Source organism: Cydia amplana, chromosome Z (genome assembly GCF_948474715.1).
Source record: "Cydia amplana chromosome Z, ilCydAmpl1.1, whole genome shotgun sequence".
NCBI classification, from domain to species: domain Eukaryota; kingdom Metazoa; phylum Arthropoda; class Insecta; order Lepidoptera; family Tortricidae; genus Cydia; species Cydia amplana.
This window is the reverse complement of record NC_086096.1, coordinates 801828-815784: the sequence shown is the minus strand read 5'-3', so window position 1 is coordinate 815784 and position 13957 is coordinate 801828. Positions and strand designations below refer to the sequence as shown.

The following is a 13957-nucleotide window of genomic DNA, read 5'->3' as shown; positions in this document are numbered from 1 at the left end:
AAAAGCCAAAACAGAGAAAAAAAAAAAAAAAAAAAAAAAGATTTGATGAAGCCTCTAGATAAGCAAAAATAACAACAAATACCGTGCAAATACCATAATAATCATAAAGCTATGAAAATGCTACATTATAATTTTACTGAAATAGAGGTAAAAATTAAAGCCGGCTGCCTTTATAAGCCTTCGGCTAATTTTCTACCAAAAATAACGCGTTTAGTCTATGGATGCCAACAAGAGAGTTCGTATTCCTTCGTAGATTGTGACAGCCAGCCAGTCAGTCACAATCACTTCAACTGCAGCTGGGGGCCTACCGTGACTCCGGTTTGGGACCGTTTCAAAGTTCCTCGTCAAACTGAAGGGATCCAAGACGTCGGACCAGATGGCGTCGCCTCAAACACGACGTCGTTTAAACCTCATCCGCTCTCAAGACAACAACCATGTAAGTAAAAACCCTGTAATGTTGTTACAAGTAGTTATTCGCGACAGTCAGCATGTTTTGTTGGGTTTCAGAAATGTTTTGAGTGCGACACTTCGAACCCCCAATGGGTGTCGGTGACGTACGGGATATGGATTTGCCTGGAGTGTTCGGGCGTGCACCGCAGCCTCGGCGTGCACATATCCTTCGTACGATCTGTCACCATGGACAAGTGGAAGGAAAACGAGATTGAGAAAATGCAAGTGAGTGCACCCAATTTCAATACCATTGCGAATTAGGCCATGGTATTTTTTTAATCTGACTGCTTGTTTTTTAAGACAAAGGTTTTATTGCGTACTTAAAGATAGATGATTAGCATACATAATATCAAACTTTTTTTTAATGCTATTAAATAATAGTTTTTAGTATTTAGGGACAGGCATAACTCCTGCACAGCGAAATTAGCATGCAAGCAAAAAATGTAATGGAAACAAATTATTATTTGCCAATATTTTTAAACCTTACATTGTTGACCCCCGGGTCTGGGTGGGGTAATTAATAGCTATGTTCATTAATTCATCATGAAATGTTACATAATACCGAATATGACATTACAGCGAATCCTGTATCTATACTACAACCAAGGTTCCATTAGTCAGCATTTCAGATAATACACAAAAAACTTACTAACCTAACTGTTCGTTTCTGTACTTTCTATAGTGCATTGCATTTTCAGAACTTATGTACGAAATATAATTTGATATTTACCAGTTGCTTTTCGGTGAAGTATAACATGAGCCGTGGCAAAATGCCGGGACAAACGCGAGGAAGATGATGCATCTCATTCTCTCATTAAGCAAAATGTGAAACGCAAATTCACACTGAACCAAGATATTGACAGATGGAATACCAACCTAACATGTCATAAAGATAAAGATATATTTAATTTGCAAAAATGTAGCGGGAAACATAGTTGGACAGTAGGTCAGTTTAAGTGCGTACATTTTGCGTGCTGAAGCTCACTACTCTTAAGCACCGCAGAGAATGTGGAGACCTAATATAAAATACTGTCTGGGCACTATGACCTCAAGGATTTTCATGAAATGTTCAAGCGCAACAACAACACCCGTCTGAGAGGTCATCACTTAAAGTTAGAAAGGCATAAGTCCCACAGTAACCCATACAAACACTTTTTGAGCTTGGAACAAACTTCCTGAAGGAACCGTTCAACGGTACTGGCCACATATAAATATATCCAAGAAGCGCTAAATATTGTAAATAACAAACAATATGCGGTCGGTATTTTACTAGATATGTCGAAAGCCTACGACAGAGTACAATACAAAATTCTCCTAGACAAGCTATACGAAATAGGTATAAGAGGTACAGCTCATAAATGGTTCACCTCGTACTTAGAGAACCGTAAACAATACGTCGAGATACAACACCTAGACTACCAAACTGGAATGATCGATTATGTTAAATCGGACTCTCAATCAGTTCAGCATTCCATTCCCCAAGGATCGTGTATCGGATGCTTACTATTTTTAATATATATAAATAATCTCCCTGGGAATTTGGATGACCTATGTATACTGTTCGCGGACGATATTTCGATTCTAATGTCATGTCAAAACGACCAAAACCTGCATAACGACATAAATAATATACTGACAAAACTAACTGACTGGTTGACAGACCATAATTTAGAGATCAACTTTACAAAAACCAAGTTAATTCAATTTAGACCATATCAAAAAAACGCGTTAGATATTAATTACTCCTTTAACGGACAAACAATAGAATGTGTAGATACGTTCACCCTCCTTGGTTTGAATATTGATATACACATCAATTGGAAATCACATATCCAGAAATTAGCCAGTAAACTTTCGACATTTTTATATGCTCTAAGAGAATTAAAACGATCAACGAACTTCGAATGCGCTCTAGCGGCTTACTACGCGTACGCCTTTTCGTGGCTTAATTACGGGATAATCCTTTGGGGAAATAGTACAGATATAGAGGAAATATTCATATTGCAAAAAAAATGCATACGCACACTAGCTAATATCACAGTACCAGACAGTTGTAGACCCTATTTTATTAAATATAAAATCCTGACATTAACATCAATCTACATATTTGAAATGTGTAAGTTCGTCAGAAAATATCCTCATTTCTTTCCAAAATTTGAAGACCGTCCTCGACGATATGAAAGTAGGTACAAGCATAACCTGGCGCCACCCGAACGTTCAGAACTACAGCTACACAAAACAAGTCCAAAAATGATGGCCATTAAAATATACAATAAACTCAGTGACGACATTAAACTTCAGACATCAGACAAACAATTCAATAAATTGTTGAAGAACTTATTAGTTAACAAGTGCTACTATAAATTGGATGATTTCTTGGAAGATAAAAATGATCACGAATGTTATTAGCTTTAATTATTACTCATTTTTATTAATTTTATTTCATTTATCTTTTATATATGATTATTAAACATTGTGTAACATAATATTTCTAAATCTTGACATAACTATTAAATAAATTAATATTATATACCTACCCTACAATTTCAATGTTAATTTCAATTTTCAATTATCAATAATATCTACTAGACATTAATAAATTTGTGCTATTAAAATTTAAATTACAATCTCCTAACCATTGTTATAGGACCTAAATTATACAACTATTTCATTAACACTGTCTAGTACCTAGCATAATTATTTTAGATTTAAGACTATTGCTCTGCCCTACCAGGGCCCATGTGAAACTTACTTTTACTATGTAACACCAAATGTAACTACCATGGATGCAATAAATAAACTGATAAACTGATAAACTGAAAGATGTGGTCTCAGCACAAAATGTGAACCAATTTAAAAATCAACTAGACAAGCACACCTACACATCTACTTGTCAATGACAACTGTCAATGATTACTGGATACAGGCAATATCAGTTGTCACAACTGCCTGCCTGCGTATAGAATAATAATAATTATAATTTTACTTACAGAAACTTCTTTCTACTTTCTGCAAATAACATACTGCCCTCTATCCGTTCACCTTAGTACTAAATTTAATAGTACATAACTATAGAGGACAGGAAACGAAGGGTTGCAGGTCAAGTAGATATAGACAGTATTACATTAAACAATGAACTTCACTCACATGAGCTTCATTTTCGATTCCGATTGCGATATTGTTTTCACATATATGTCACCCCCTATTAGGGTGGGGGTGGCAGGTGGGCGACCCATGTTGCGGCTGAATTAGTTCAATTGATTATTTTAAAATATTTTAATTTGGGCATTGCGAATGTGCGTCTCAGGCAAAGCATAAAATACATGTTAATAGGTTACAAGCAAAGATTAATTGTAAAAGCCGTATGAAAAATCGACAATGACAATTTAAGAATATAACGAGCTTGCGAGTTACAGTGCCAATGACAAGTTTTTATTAATGATATCAGTCGTTTAATTTGTTTTGAGGATCAAATGTACAAAACAGTCACTCGATTCGAGAAACGCCGCTATTAAACGGTACGTGACGCCACGTTCAAGTTGAAGCCGTCTTGAAGTATGAAAAACAAGAAAAACGCGATATTGACGGTGTAATATTGCGTTTATGTTGTTTATTTCCTGTAAAGTATTTTTTTAAATAAAATGTAAAGTATCGAATGGTACCATTTTCGGAAGTTAAATAAAACTTACATTTGAATCTTAGAGGTCTTGTATTTTTTTATTATGTATTTTCATATTTTTCGTGTCCAATATATTGTTATACATGCTCATTAGCAGTAACTAGAGTATTTTTTATAATATTCAACATATGTCATCATCATCACCCCCATTTTTTGCGAAAGTTTTTGTTATTTTATTATCTCGTGTCCCTTTGGTAGGTCGGCGGCAACGCCCGCCTCAAGGAGTGGTTCGACAGCCAGCCCGACGTGACTCCAGGGATGACCATCGTGCAGAAATACAACACGAAGGCCGCGGCCATGTACCGCCAGAAGGTCAGTTAACTTCCGTTGGCAGGTAACACGCCCGTCTCAAGTGTTTCGACAGGACGTGACGTAGGTAGATAATTTCAGAGTTCTTATCTCGATAATCTAGTTTGGACTTGGAGTCTGAAAAACTGAGTCGAGTCTTAAAGCAAATGACTCAACATAGTCCCCTGTCTCGTATATGCGCTTCTTACAATAAGATTTGTAATAATGTAGACGTTTTTCATTTAAGTTATAATAGATTTAGAAACAGTGTAATTAAATTATCAATTATCACATACCTAGTTGAGTACATGATCTCACCTTAATTATAAGATTACAAATTAATTGTTAACTAAATATTATAATCTCTAATGAATGTTGTGCTTGGTAGTTATTGAAATGTAAATTTAGCACTATAAGTTTACTATAATATTAAGACGTATGTATCCAATTTACATTTTGTTACCTCGCCTTGAAATAAAGAAAGAAAGAAAGGACTCAAGTCTTAACCAACATTGGGTGAAATCTAGGCACGCTCTTAACTGGTACACCGACTGCGAAAGTGGCTACTAACCTTATCTTTGTATAACGTCGAGGAGTTTTTCAAACTACCGTATACATAGGCAACATAGGTTATATAATAGTTATAATGTAATAATGGCTTTTTTATACAAATTATGAATGAATAATTAATATGAATCAGATCTACAAAATATTACTCTGTGACATTGAGATATTTGGTTTAAGTACTACTGTACCTATTATTGAAACAATTTGACCTGTAACTTTGGTGTTATTAATAAAGTTTTGTATTTGTATTTTGTATTTGTATTTGTACATTAAATTTGTTGTCAGATTACCGCGCTGTCGGAAGGCCGCGAGTGGAGCCCCTCGGACTACCAGCCGGCGCCGCAGCCCTACGCCGCCTCCAAGGACTCCTACTCCAACGGTCAGGAGTTCCACAACAGCGGCTCAGACAACAACATCAGCTATCAGTGAGTATTTGCTAGCTGTATGCTCCGCCATTTTGAAAAAAAAAGTTATTTTTTTTCTGGTTTTGACCGCCAAAGACGTCAACTGACGCGCGCGGCTTCTGCCCAAGAGAATAGAGTGCATAGAGAATTACTGTCATGTTAAATTATGTAGTCACACAGCACATTCACTGCCATCCTTCGACAGAAGATTAAAACTGTTGGACTTTGATCCTTAATTCTTTGACTGATAATTATGTGTCAATTGTTAAATGTCAAAAATTAACTACTACTAGATACTTTTGACGCGTAGTCTGATCCGCTACTTTTAATGCTGACTGTACTACTACCAAACACTTAACTCTGCCTCGTTTTACAGCAGCGAGTACGGAAGCGGTCGCTACACGGGCTTCGGCAACCAGCAGCAGACGCGGTCCACCCCCCTGTCGCCCACGCACACCGGCAACGAAGTGGTGGACAACAGTCTTGCTGCCCTGGCTACGGTAACTGTAAAGCTTTGGATTCCTCCGAAAACGGTGCCGTCATATTACGGCCGCTATATAGCGTTGACTGACGTCACTAGAACGTTGTCTATGTAAACAAGATGGCGCGGTTTCCTAGACGGCGTTACGTTACGTTGATTGTCAACGTAACGTAAGATGACGGCCGTCATGACGGTGTCGATAGTTTCGTGAACGTTTTATTAGATAGCGGTGACGCCATTTTGAATAAATGACACGAGATTTGAATAAATGATTCCGTACTACGATTATTTTCCTCTTCTGATGATATTTCATCCTCCAAGTAAATTATAGATGATCAAGCAAATCTTGTCAGTAGGAAAAGGCGCGAAATTCAAATTTTCTATGGGATGTTATCCCATTTCAAATTTGCCGCTTTGACCTTGGTGGATGACGGTGTGTTATGACGCCGTGGTACTTTCCACATGTCGCCACCGTAAAGACGGCCGTCTTTTGCGGCCGCTATATGACGGCACCGTTTTCGGAGGAATCCAAAGCTTTACACTCTTGTAAGCTTTACGTGTGTGTGTGTGTGTTTTTAGAAACTTAATGATCGTTACTATGTGACAGGGATGGTCGCTGTTTGCGTCGACGGTGTCTAAGTGCGCGCGCACCGCCACCGAGTCCGCCGCGCGGTACGGCGGCCTGGCCTCGCAGCGGGTCTCCGAGATGGCCACCACCGTCACTGAGAAGGTGACTCAAACGGGTCTCTATTGCTTCCCAAATAGTTTTAAGCCACAATGCGGCGGTTCTCAATCTTTTTCTTTGACGGAACCCTTTGGGAAAGCGAAATACTTGAACCCTACAATACGGTGACAGCATAGTAAAATTTTTTGAGGCGACTAAAGCATAGTGTTCTAAATTCTTGCGGAACCCCTGCAGGGGTGTCACGGAACCCTAGGGTTCCGCGGAACACACTTAGAGTATGGCCATAATGTATTGTTTGCCCGCATTTTCGTTAGTCATAATTCATTTGGTTCAGAAACGCCTCACTTTTCAGGATAACCTAACCTAATCTATCTATAGGATAACCTTACAAAAATCCTGAAATGTTAACGTTTTCAGTTTTATGACTAATACTAATATGACAAACAATACATTATGACTTAAAACTTTACGGGAAACAACGGGACCCCGACTCAAACTGTACTAAAATGTCCAATATACAACGATTTGGTCAACTGTAATGTTCAATATGTAACACTTACCAACTGTATACAATAAAATACATCAACGCGCCGTTAGCACACCAAACCTGCCTTCAATCTGCGAGACTTAAATTTCCAATACATATGTTTTCAAATATCGTACGATTAAGACAAACTTAACTTGAAAATCTCTCTTTTACGTCACTCCAGTATCACTACATAGTAGATACTATAAAACAAAGACGCTTCCCGCTGTATGTCTGTCTGTATATATGCTTAGATCTCTAAAACTACGTCGTTACGTAGACAAAGTTTAGTTTGACAAAGTTTATCAAAATCCGTTGATTTTGATGCGGTTTTTTAAAATAGATAGTGATTCAAGAGGAAGGTTTATGTATAATTTGCTAACCCGCGCGAAGCCGGGGCGGGTTTAACTTATATTTGTAATGTAGGTGAACAACCGCGGTGGCTGGAGCTCCCTGGGCGGCGCCGACCCCCGCCGGGGCTCCGGCGGCGGCCAGCTGCACCAGGCGCAGTCCTACGGGGCCATGCGGACCTCCGCCTCGGAGCCCTACTCGCACTGGTGAGCGAACGCCACTTATTAACATACCCCGGCCGGCGAGAGCAAAAATGCGTTGACAGCTTAATAGTGCGAGGACACACACTTTGGTCGATGTCGATAAAAACAACACGATGTACTGGACCACCGTTATGATATGCAGAAGTATTAATTATTGTTGTAAACAAAATTAAAACCAAGTGTTTGTATTTATTCAGTTTAAAATTGTTTTAGGGTTGTTCTTAGAAACGCGTGGAGGTATCAAGTTGAAATAAATAACAAATACTAATGGCTGTTTAAAAAAAAAATTGTGCTTAATTAAAATTCGACTATTCTATCGACATCCATATGTCGATAGAATAGTCGATATTTAATTAAGCACTAGGAGCAGACGCATTTTTGCTCTCGCCGGCCGGGGTATGCTTATTAACCTCAAGACCAGAACTAACACGATAACTTAAGTTAACTTGATAAGTAGTCAGAATCACGAAATTAATCACTTTTAACCATAAAAACCCACTGCGCCATGTCAGGTGATATACAAACGACCATTACCGAGCATAGACCACGTTATTCATGTATTGCTCAGCCTACCCACATTATTGTGATTATCAGGATACCTACAACGATTAGCCCAAACAGGGGCCTATTTCTCGAACGGTATTAGTCTAATATTATTAGTCCACGAACTGTCAAATCGTATGGGTTGCCATGACAACACACTAATAATATTAGACTAATATCGTTTCGAGAAATGGGCTCAATCGGGCTCAGCACGGTTCCATTTTTATCGACTATCACTATGCCCGTCACTTTCGCACTTACATACTTGTTAGAACGTGACAGGCATGGTGATAAACGATAAAAATGCGACCGTGTTACTAGGGCAGGAGTCTTTAAGAAAACGTTAGCTATTGAACTAGGCCTTATTGGGATCATTTCAGTTTCCCACGATGTTTTGCTACCATAAAGTGATTGTAAAATATCAAATGATACTTATTTCGTACATTAAACTTATCGAACCCTGTTCCTGATACACCTTTCTTTAAGGAACGAGCAAGTGCAGCCGTCGGTGGCGGCCCGTAACAACCTGGACACGCGGGACCTCTCGCAGGTGGGCGTGGCCAGCCCCCCCCCCGACATCAAGGACCTCAAGATACGCAAGCAGGAGGACAGCTGGGACTGGCTCAACAACTAGATCTGACGTGAGTACAGTCCCACCTGGACACCCCGGACACCCGGGACACCTGGACACCCGGGACGTGGCCAGCCCCCCCCCCCCCCCCCCCCCCGACATCAACTTGCCATGGCCATCAGGTATAGTTACAACAGGGGGCCTGACCCAATGGACAATCGTACATCGACAAACGAAAATAAAAAATGTATCAGGATGGCAGATGCTCAGAAAAGTCACGTATTTTACTCAATAATCATCACTTAAAATGTTGTTGTATACTTAAAGAAACTAACAAAGTATTGAAATTAACCAAAAAATCACTGAAAAATATAATTTCTAATAAGATTTTAATCAAAAATCGCAGTAACGAACGGATCACCTCAAAAACATCTGACGTTACGATGTCTACATTTTCTATGGATTTGACGTTTGTTTGTTTACATGATAAGACACGTAAGGATGAATACACTTTAAATATGTTAAATTAAACGAATCACTCACGTATTTTAAATCGAAAATCGCTCGACATGTTTTACTCCGTGGTCTCCGTACCTAGTAGCATCATCGGGAGCACGCGTCGGTCCTTCGTTTTAACATATTTAATATACTGGTCTGGCCTAGTGGGTAGTGACCCTGCCTGTGAAGCCGCGGTCCTGGCTTCGAATCCGGGTAAGGGCATTCATTTGTGTGATGAGCATAGATATTTGTTCCTAAATCTTGGGTGTTTTCTATGTATTTGTATATTATATATATGTATCGTTGTCTGAGTATCCATAACACAAGCCTTCTTGAGCTTACTGTGGGACTTAGTCTATTTGTGTAAGAATGTCCTATAATATTTATTTCATTTGCCATTTTCTATCGGCGATTGTCGTCTTGACTAGATCCCCGGGCCCTCGTTCGGAGGATTTGCCAATGGCCTCAGTTATAGTTACGGCACTGCATAGATCACCTCAACTACAAGATACATATAAAACAACTCTCGTTCCCGAAATCATTTATTGATATATCATACTCATTTATTGATAATATTCTCAAAATATTACATGTGAACAATGTCCTTATGTGAAGATACATGGGTAGTTTTTTTGTGTTGTTTTTATTTAGGATGAATTAAACGAAAACAGGTTTCACCCATATCTGAAGTCCCTTTCAATAATATTAAGTTAAAGCTTAAAAAAGATGCAATGTCTAAGCATTTCTAATACTTTCATCAACCCAAATATAACAAATATATTTTTCCCACAGAAGGACAAACCGACCGAGGGAACCAGATGGCCAATGATCGTATCGTGAGATTAGTTTCTTTCCACTCTCATATATTTAATAATACCCCACAGTGCAACCGTAAGAGTATGTTCCTTCACACCATTACCCCATAGCACTATGCCATACTGGATCAAGCCATGAGAATACCCGTAATATTTTAGATTTACTAGGTAAATAATCGTGGAAATTTTCATAGAAAACTATATGTTGCTGAAGAAAAAATCTCTCCGTTCCTTTATGGTGCTTGCTTTCAGATGTTGATGTTTATAGCAGTTATTAAAATATATATGTGTATTATACGTTTTCTCGTAATTGTAATGTTAAGATAAGACATTATTTGTATTATTACATTTAATATAATGTTCAATGCTAAATTTATGAAATTTTTATTTGTTAAATATATACTTCATTTGACTTTTAAAATTACAAACAAATAAATTATTTACTTGCAGGAAAAGGGTATCATTAGGTACATTATTTTCAAGCTCATAATTTATGAACTTTATCTTTGTGCAACTTAAAGTTGATTTAAAAATTGTATTGATGAATAATATTTATTGTGTATGTTATATTTACATTGTCACATTGTATTATTTAAATATACCGAATTATTTATATTACAAAGAATATATGAGCTTTATATGTAATTATCCGTACTTCAATGTTTCATTGTTAGTTTCGCGAAATACATATACCTATACATATATCGTACCTCTACACTACTTAATAGTACATTACGATACAAGTGCGAAAGTAGGAAGTTCGCTACGAGTGGCGATAAATTGAAACACGACCGAAGGGATTGTTTTAAAACGACACGAGTTGCGAATTACCTTTTCGCACGTGTATTGTATTTGGTATTGTACTACGTTTTACCGTACATATGGCCTTTTAAATTTTCGACATACGCACGTATTGTGCTAATAGGGAATATTACGCGAAAGTCTGCGTAGGGAGCGCCACTCCCACAACAAGTCACAATCTAAGGGTCTACTATCACTCTTGCATATTCGAGCAATATAGAGGCAGATAGCTGAGTTTCGATTTCGCGTTTCCCAGTAGGCCCTTAGTAAATAAACCGCCTTGATGTATCAATGTCATATTTGATTGTCTGTGAAAACTTGTCAAAAAACAGTTTAAGGTACAGTATGTATAAGTTACTCTGTGGTATACTTAAGTCACAATAAGGCAAAACATTGCAGTAATACTCCCTATTACCGCACTGGGGCGGTAAAGTAGCACCATATGTACTGTAAACTAGTTTACAACTCCTTACGTATAAGCCTAAAACTATTTTCTATGTTTCCATAACACGAGGAATGAAGAATTAAAATAGCCGGAGTACTCGTACACTTTTATAGAATAGAATAGAATATTATTTATTTCAGCATAGGTACACAGTTATACAATACATACACAGGAAGAAAGAAAAAACTTATAACTAGTACACTGTCACTACACTGAAAAAGGTGAACACTCAGCATGATGCCGGGTCCTACTGGAGTAGTACCTGACGATGACGCTAGTCTTCCGTGAACACCTGTAGGGGGCGTAGTTGCGCGCAGCTACCAGCTAAATACAGTACAGTTACTAAGATAACTATATTAATTGTATTAATTACGATAATACACTTTTCATTTATTGTCTTGAGAGTTGATAAAACTAGGATTTCTTTACTGATTTGGGTGTGAGCATTTAAAGCACTATATATTCCATTATTGTGATGAAATTATGATAAAATTTAAATAAAATTATTATAATTAATAATTATGTATGTAGGTATGTGTACCTACGATCACTGAATCATCTTAGTATATAATACTTTTTTATGGCGCAACGCTCGCCGTTTTCAACGTAACCGTCGAATCAAATTTGAATAATTTTGATTACTTACATATTATAGTAATTAAGTTTATTATGTATGTATTATTGTATATATGTACTATTGTTAATAGGCTAAACACCACTGAGATGCGAATCATTCGTATCAGGGGTCGGAAACCGGTATTTGGTCCATACAAAAATACCGGTATTATTACGTTCTTTTTCGTTCTTTGGCCTATTATTTCATTTTTAATGGGAAAATCTAATAATACGAAGTTGTTACTTAAATACATGATTCAGTCCTACGTAAAGAGCATAAAATAATTCAAACTATTGGGCTATTTCGGGGTTTTTAAAAAATACCGGTTCCGAGCCCTGATTCGTATAGCCAATAGACAATAATGTTGTGTCTTTGGCGGTGACTATTGTATGAAATTTTAGGGAGATGACGTCCACTGCGTCGCGGTGTGCGTCTGCGCCGGTGACATTCGATTCGGGGCGAAATATTAGCTAATTTTTTATTTAATTACCTAGTAAACTTATATCCATATTTGGTTGGTACATATTATTATAAGTATAAACAAATACTTGGTACGTATTAGATATGGCGGAGAAAATAGTTTTTTTTTATGTTAATACTTGTTATTTATGGTTAATAAGTTATTGGTTTAAAACAATTGTATGTAAGTACTGTAAGTACCCATCTATTTGCGCTCTATGGCAATTATTCTATATGTACACAATTGTATTTTAATTTGAATATACATACATAGTTAGGCATAATAAAAGAACTGTATTTTAAGGGTGATTATAATTTAGTAAACAAAACAATCACACGAATGAAAATAATGTTAAATTGTTATGCTTAAATGGCGTTATATGTATGAAATTCGGCCTATAAGAACCGAACGAACCTTTGAACAGTAAGTATACAATATACTTTAATAACAATTTTTCTGTATCTTTTAAATTAAAAAAAGTATCACAGTTAATATTGTATTACCTAAGTTTTTAGCCATACGCGTACAATAGACCGAACTTCGCAAAATTTTTGAAAGATTTTAAATAATATATTTTTACAGTGTGTGGATGTGGATCATTATTTTCCAATCGTTTTTTTACGTAAACTTACGAACGTGTCTTGCTATATTTATTTCAGTCAGTCTCAGTACAAAAAGTACTGAAATCTAATTGACAGAAGTAGCATGACAAACTCGAACGTTGCCGAGAAAATATGATAGAAAGAATGCACTGTTACATCTGCACGTTATTATTATTTTTTATTTTATTTTAAGATAAACTTACCTATGTACAACGTATTTATTTGTATAATTCATGTATATTTTTATCATAGTAAAGGTAAGGACTGAAGGTATGGAATCAGTGTTAAATGCTTTAAATATGGCCTGTCAATTCTGCTTAGTCTCCATGCATTACTAGAAAATATTTTACTTTACATAACAAAAACAAATAGGGTAGGTGTGTTAGTTTTCGTCCAAAGGAAATTTGAATATAAACCTACATTGCTGCACAAATTTATACGTATTGCAATCCTTAATGACAAAACAATATATTCTACATAAAAAACCGGCCAAGTGCGAGTCGTACTCGCGCAAGGAGGGTTCCGCACCATCAACAAAAAATAGAGCAAAACAAGCAAAAAACGGTCACCCATCCAAGTACTGACCCCGCCCGACGTTGCTTAACTTCGGTCAAAAATCACGTTTGTTGTATGGGAGCCCCACTTAAATCTTTATTTTATTCTGTTTTTAGTATTTGTTGTTATAGCGGCAACAGAAATACATCATCTGTGAAAATTTCAACTGTCTAGCTATCACGGTTCGTGAGATACAGCCTGGTGACAGACGGACGGACGGACGGACGGACAGCGGAGTCTTAGTAATAGGGTCCCGTTTTTACCCTTTGGGTACGGAACCCTAAAAGGAACCCTAAAAATGATATTTCGCAAGTAGCAAATTAAAAATCAAATATATATTTGCGAATCTATCAAGTGGACGAAAACTAGAGCATGGACGGAAACTAGCACAATGGCCCTACTTTGTCACCTACAGTA

At 37.1% G+C, this 13957-nt stretch overlaps 1 protein-coding gene across 1 annotated transcript; it reads left to right on the top strand.

Moving 5' to 3' along the window:
- The first annotated feature begins 270 nt into the window (after positions 1 to 270).
- Positions 271 to 8823, top strand: LOC134661896 (ADP-ribosylation factor GTPase-activating protein 1). Its single transcript, XM_063518136.1, has 8 exons — positions 271 to 436; positions 508 to 675; positions 4328 to 4441; positions 5270 to 5409; positions 5765 to 5888; positions 6477 to 6599; positions 7507 to 7637; positions 8664 to 8823. Exons 1-8 carry the CDS (start codon positions 377 to 379, stop codon positions 8809 to 8811), a joined length of 1008 nt encoding a protein of 335 aa, XP_063374206.1. The 5' UTR covers positions 271 to 376; the 3' UTR covers positions 8812 to 8823.
- The last annotated feature ends 5134 nt before the right edge of the window (positions 8824 to 13957 follow it).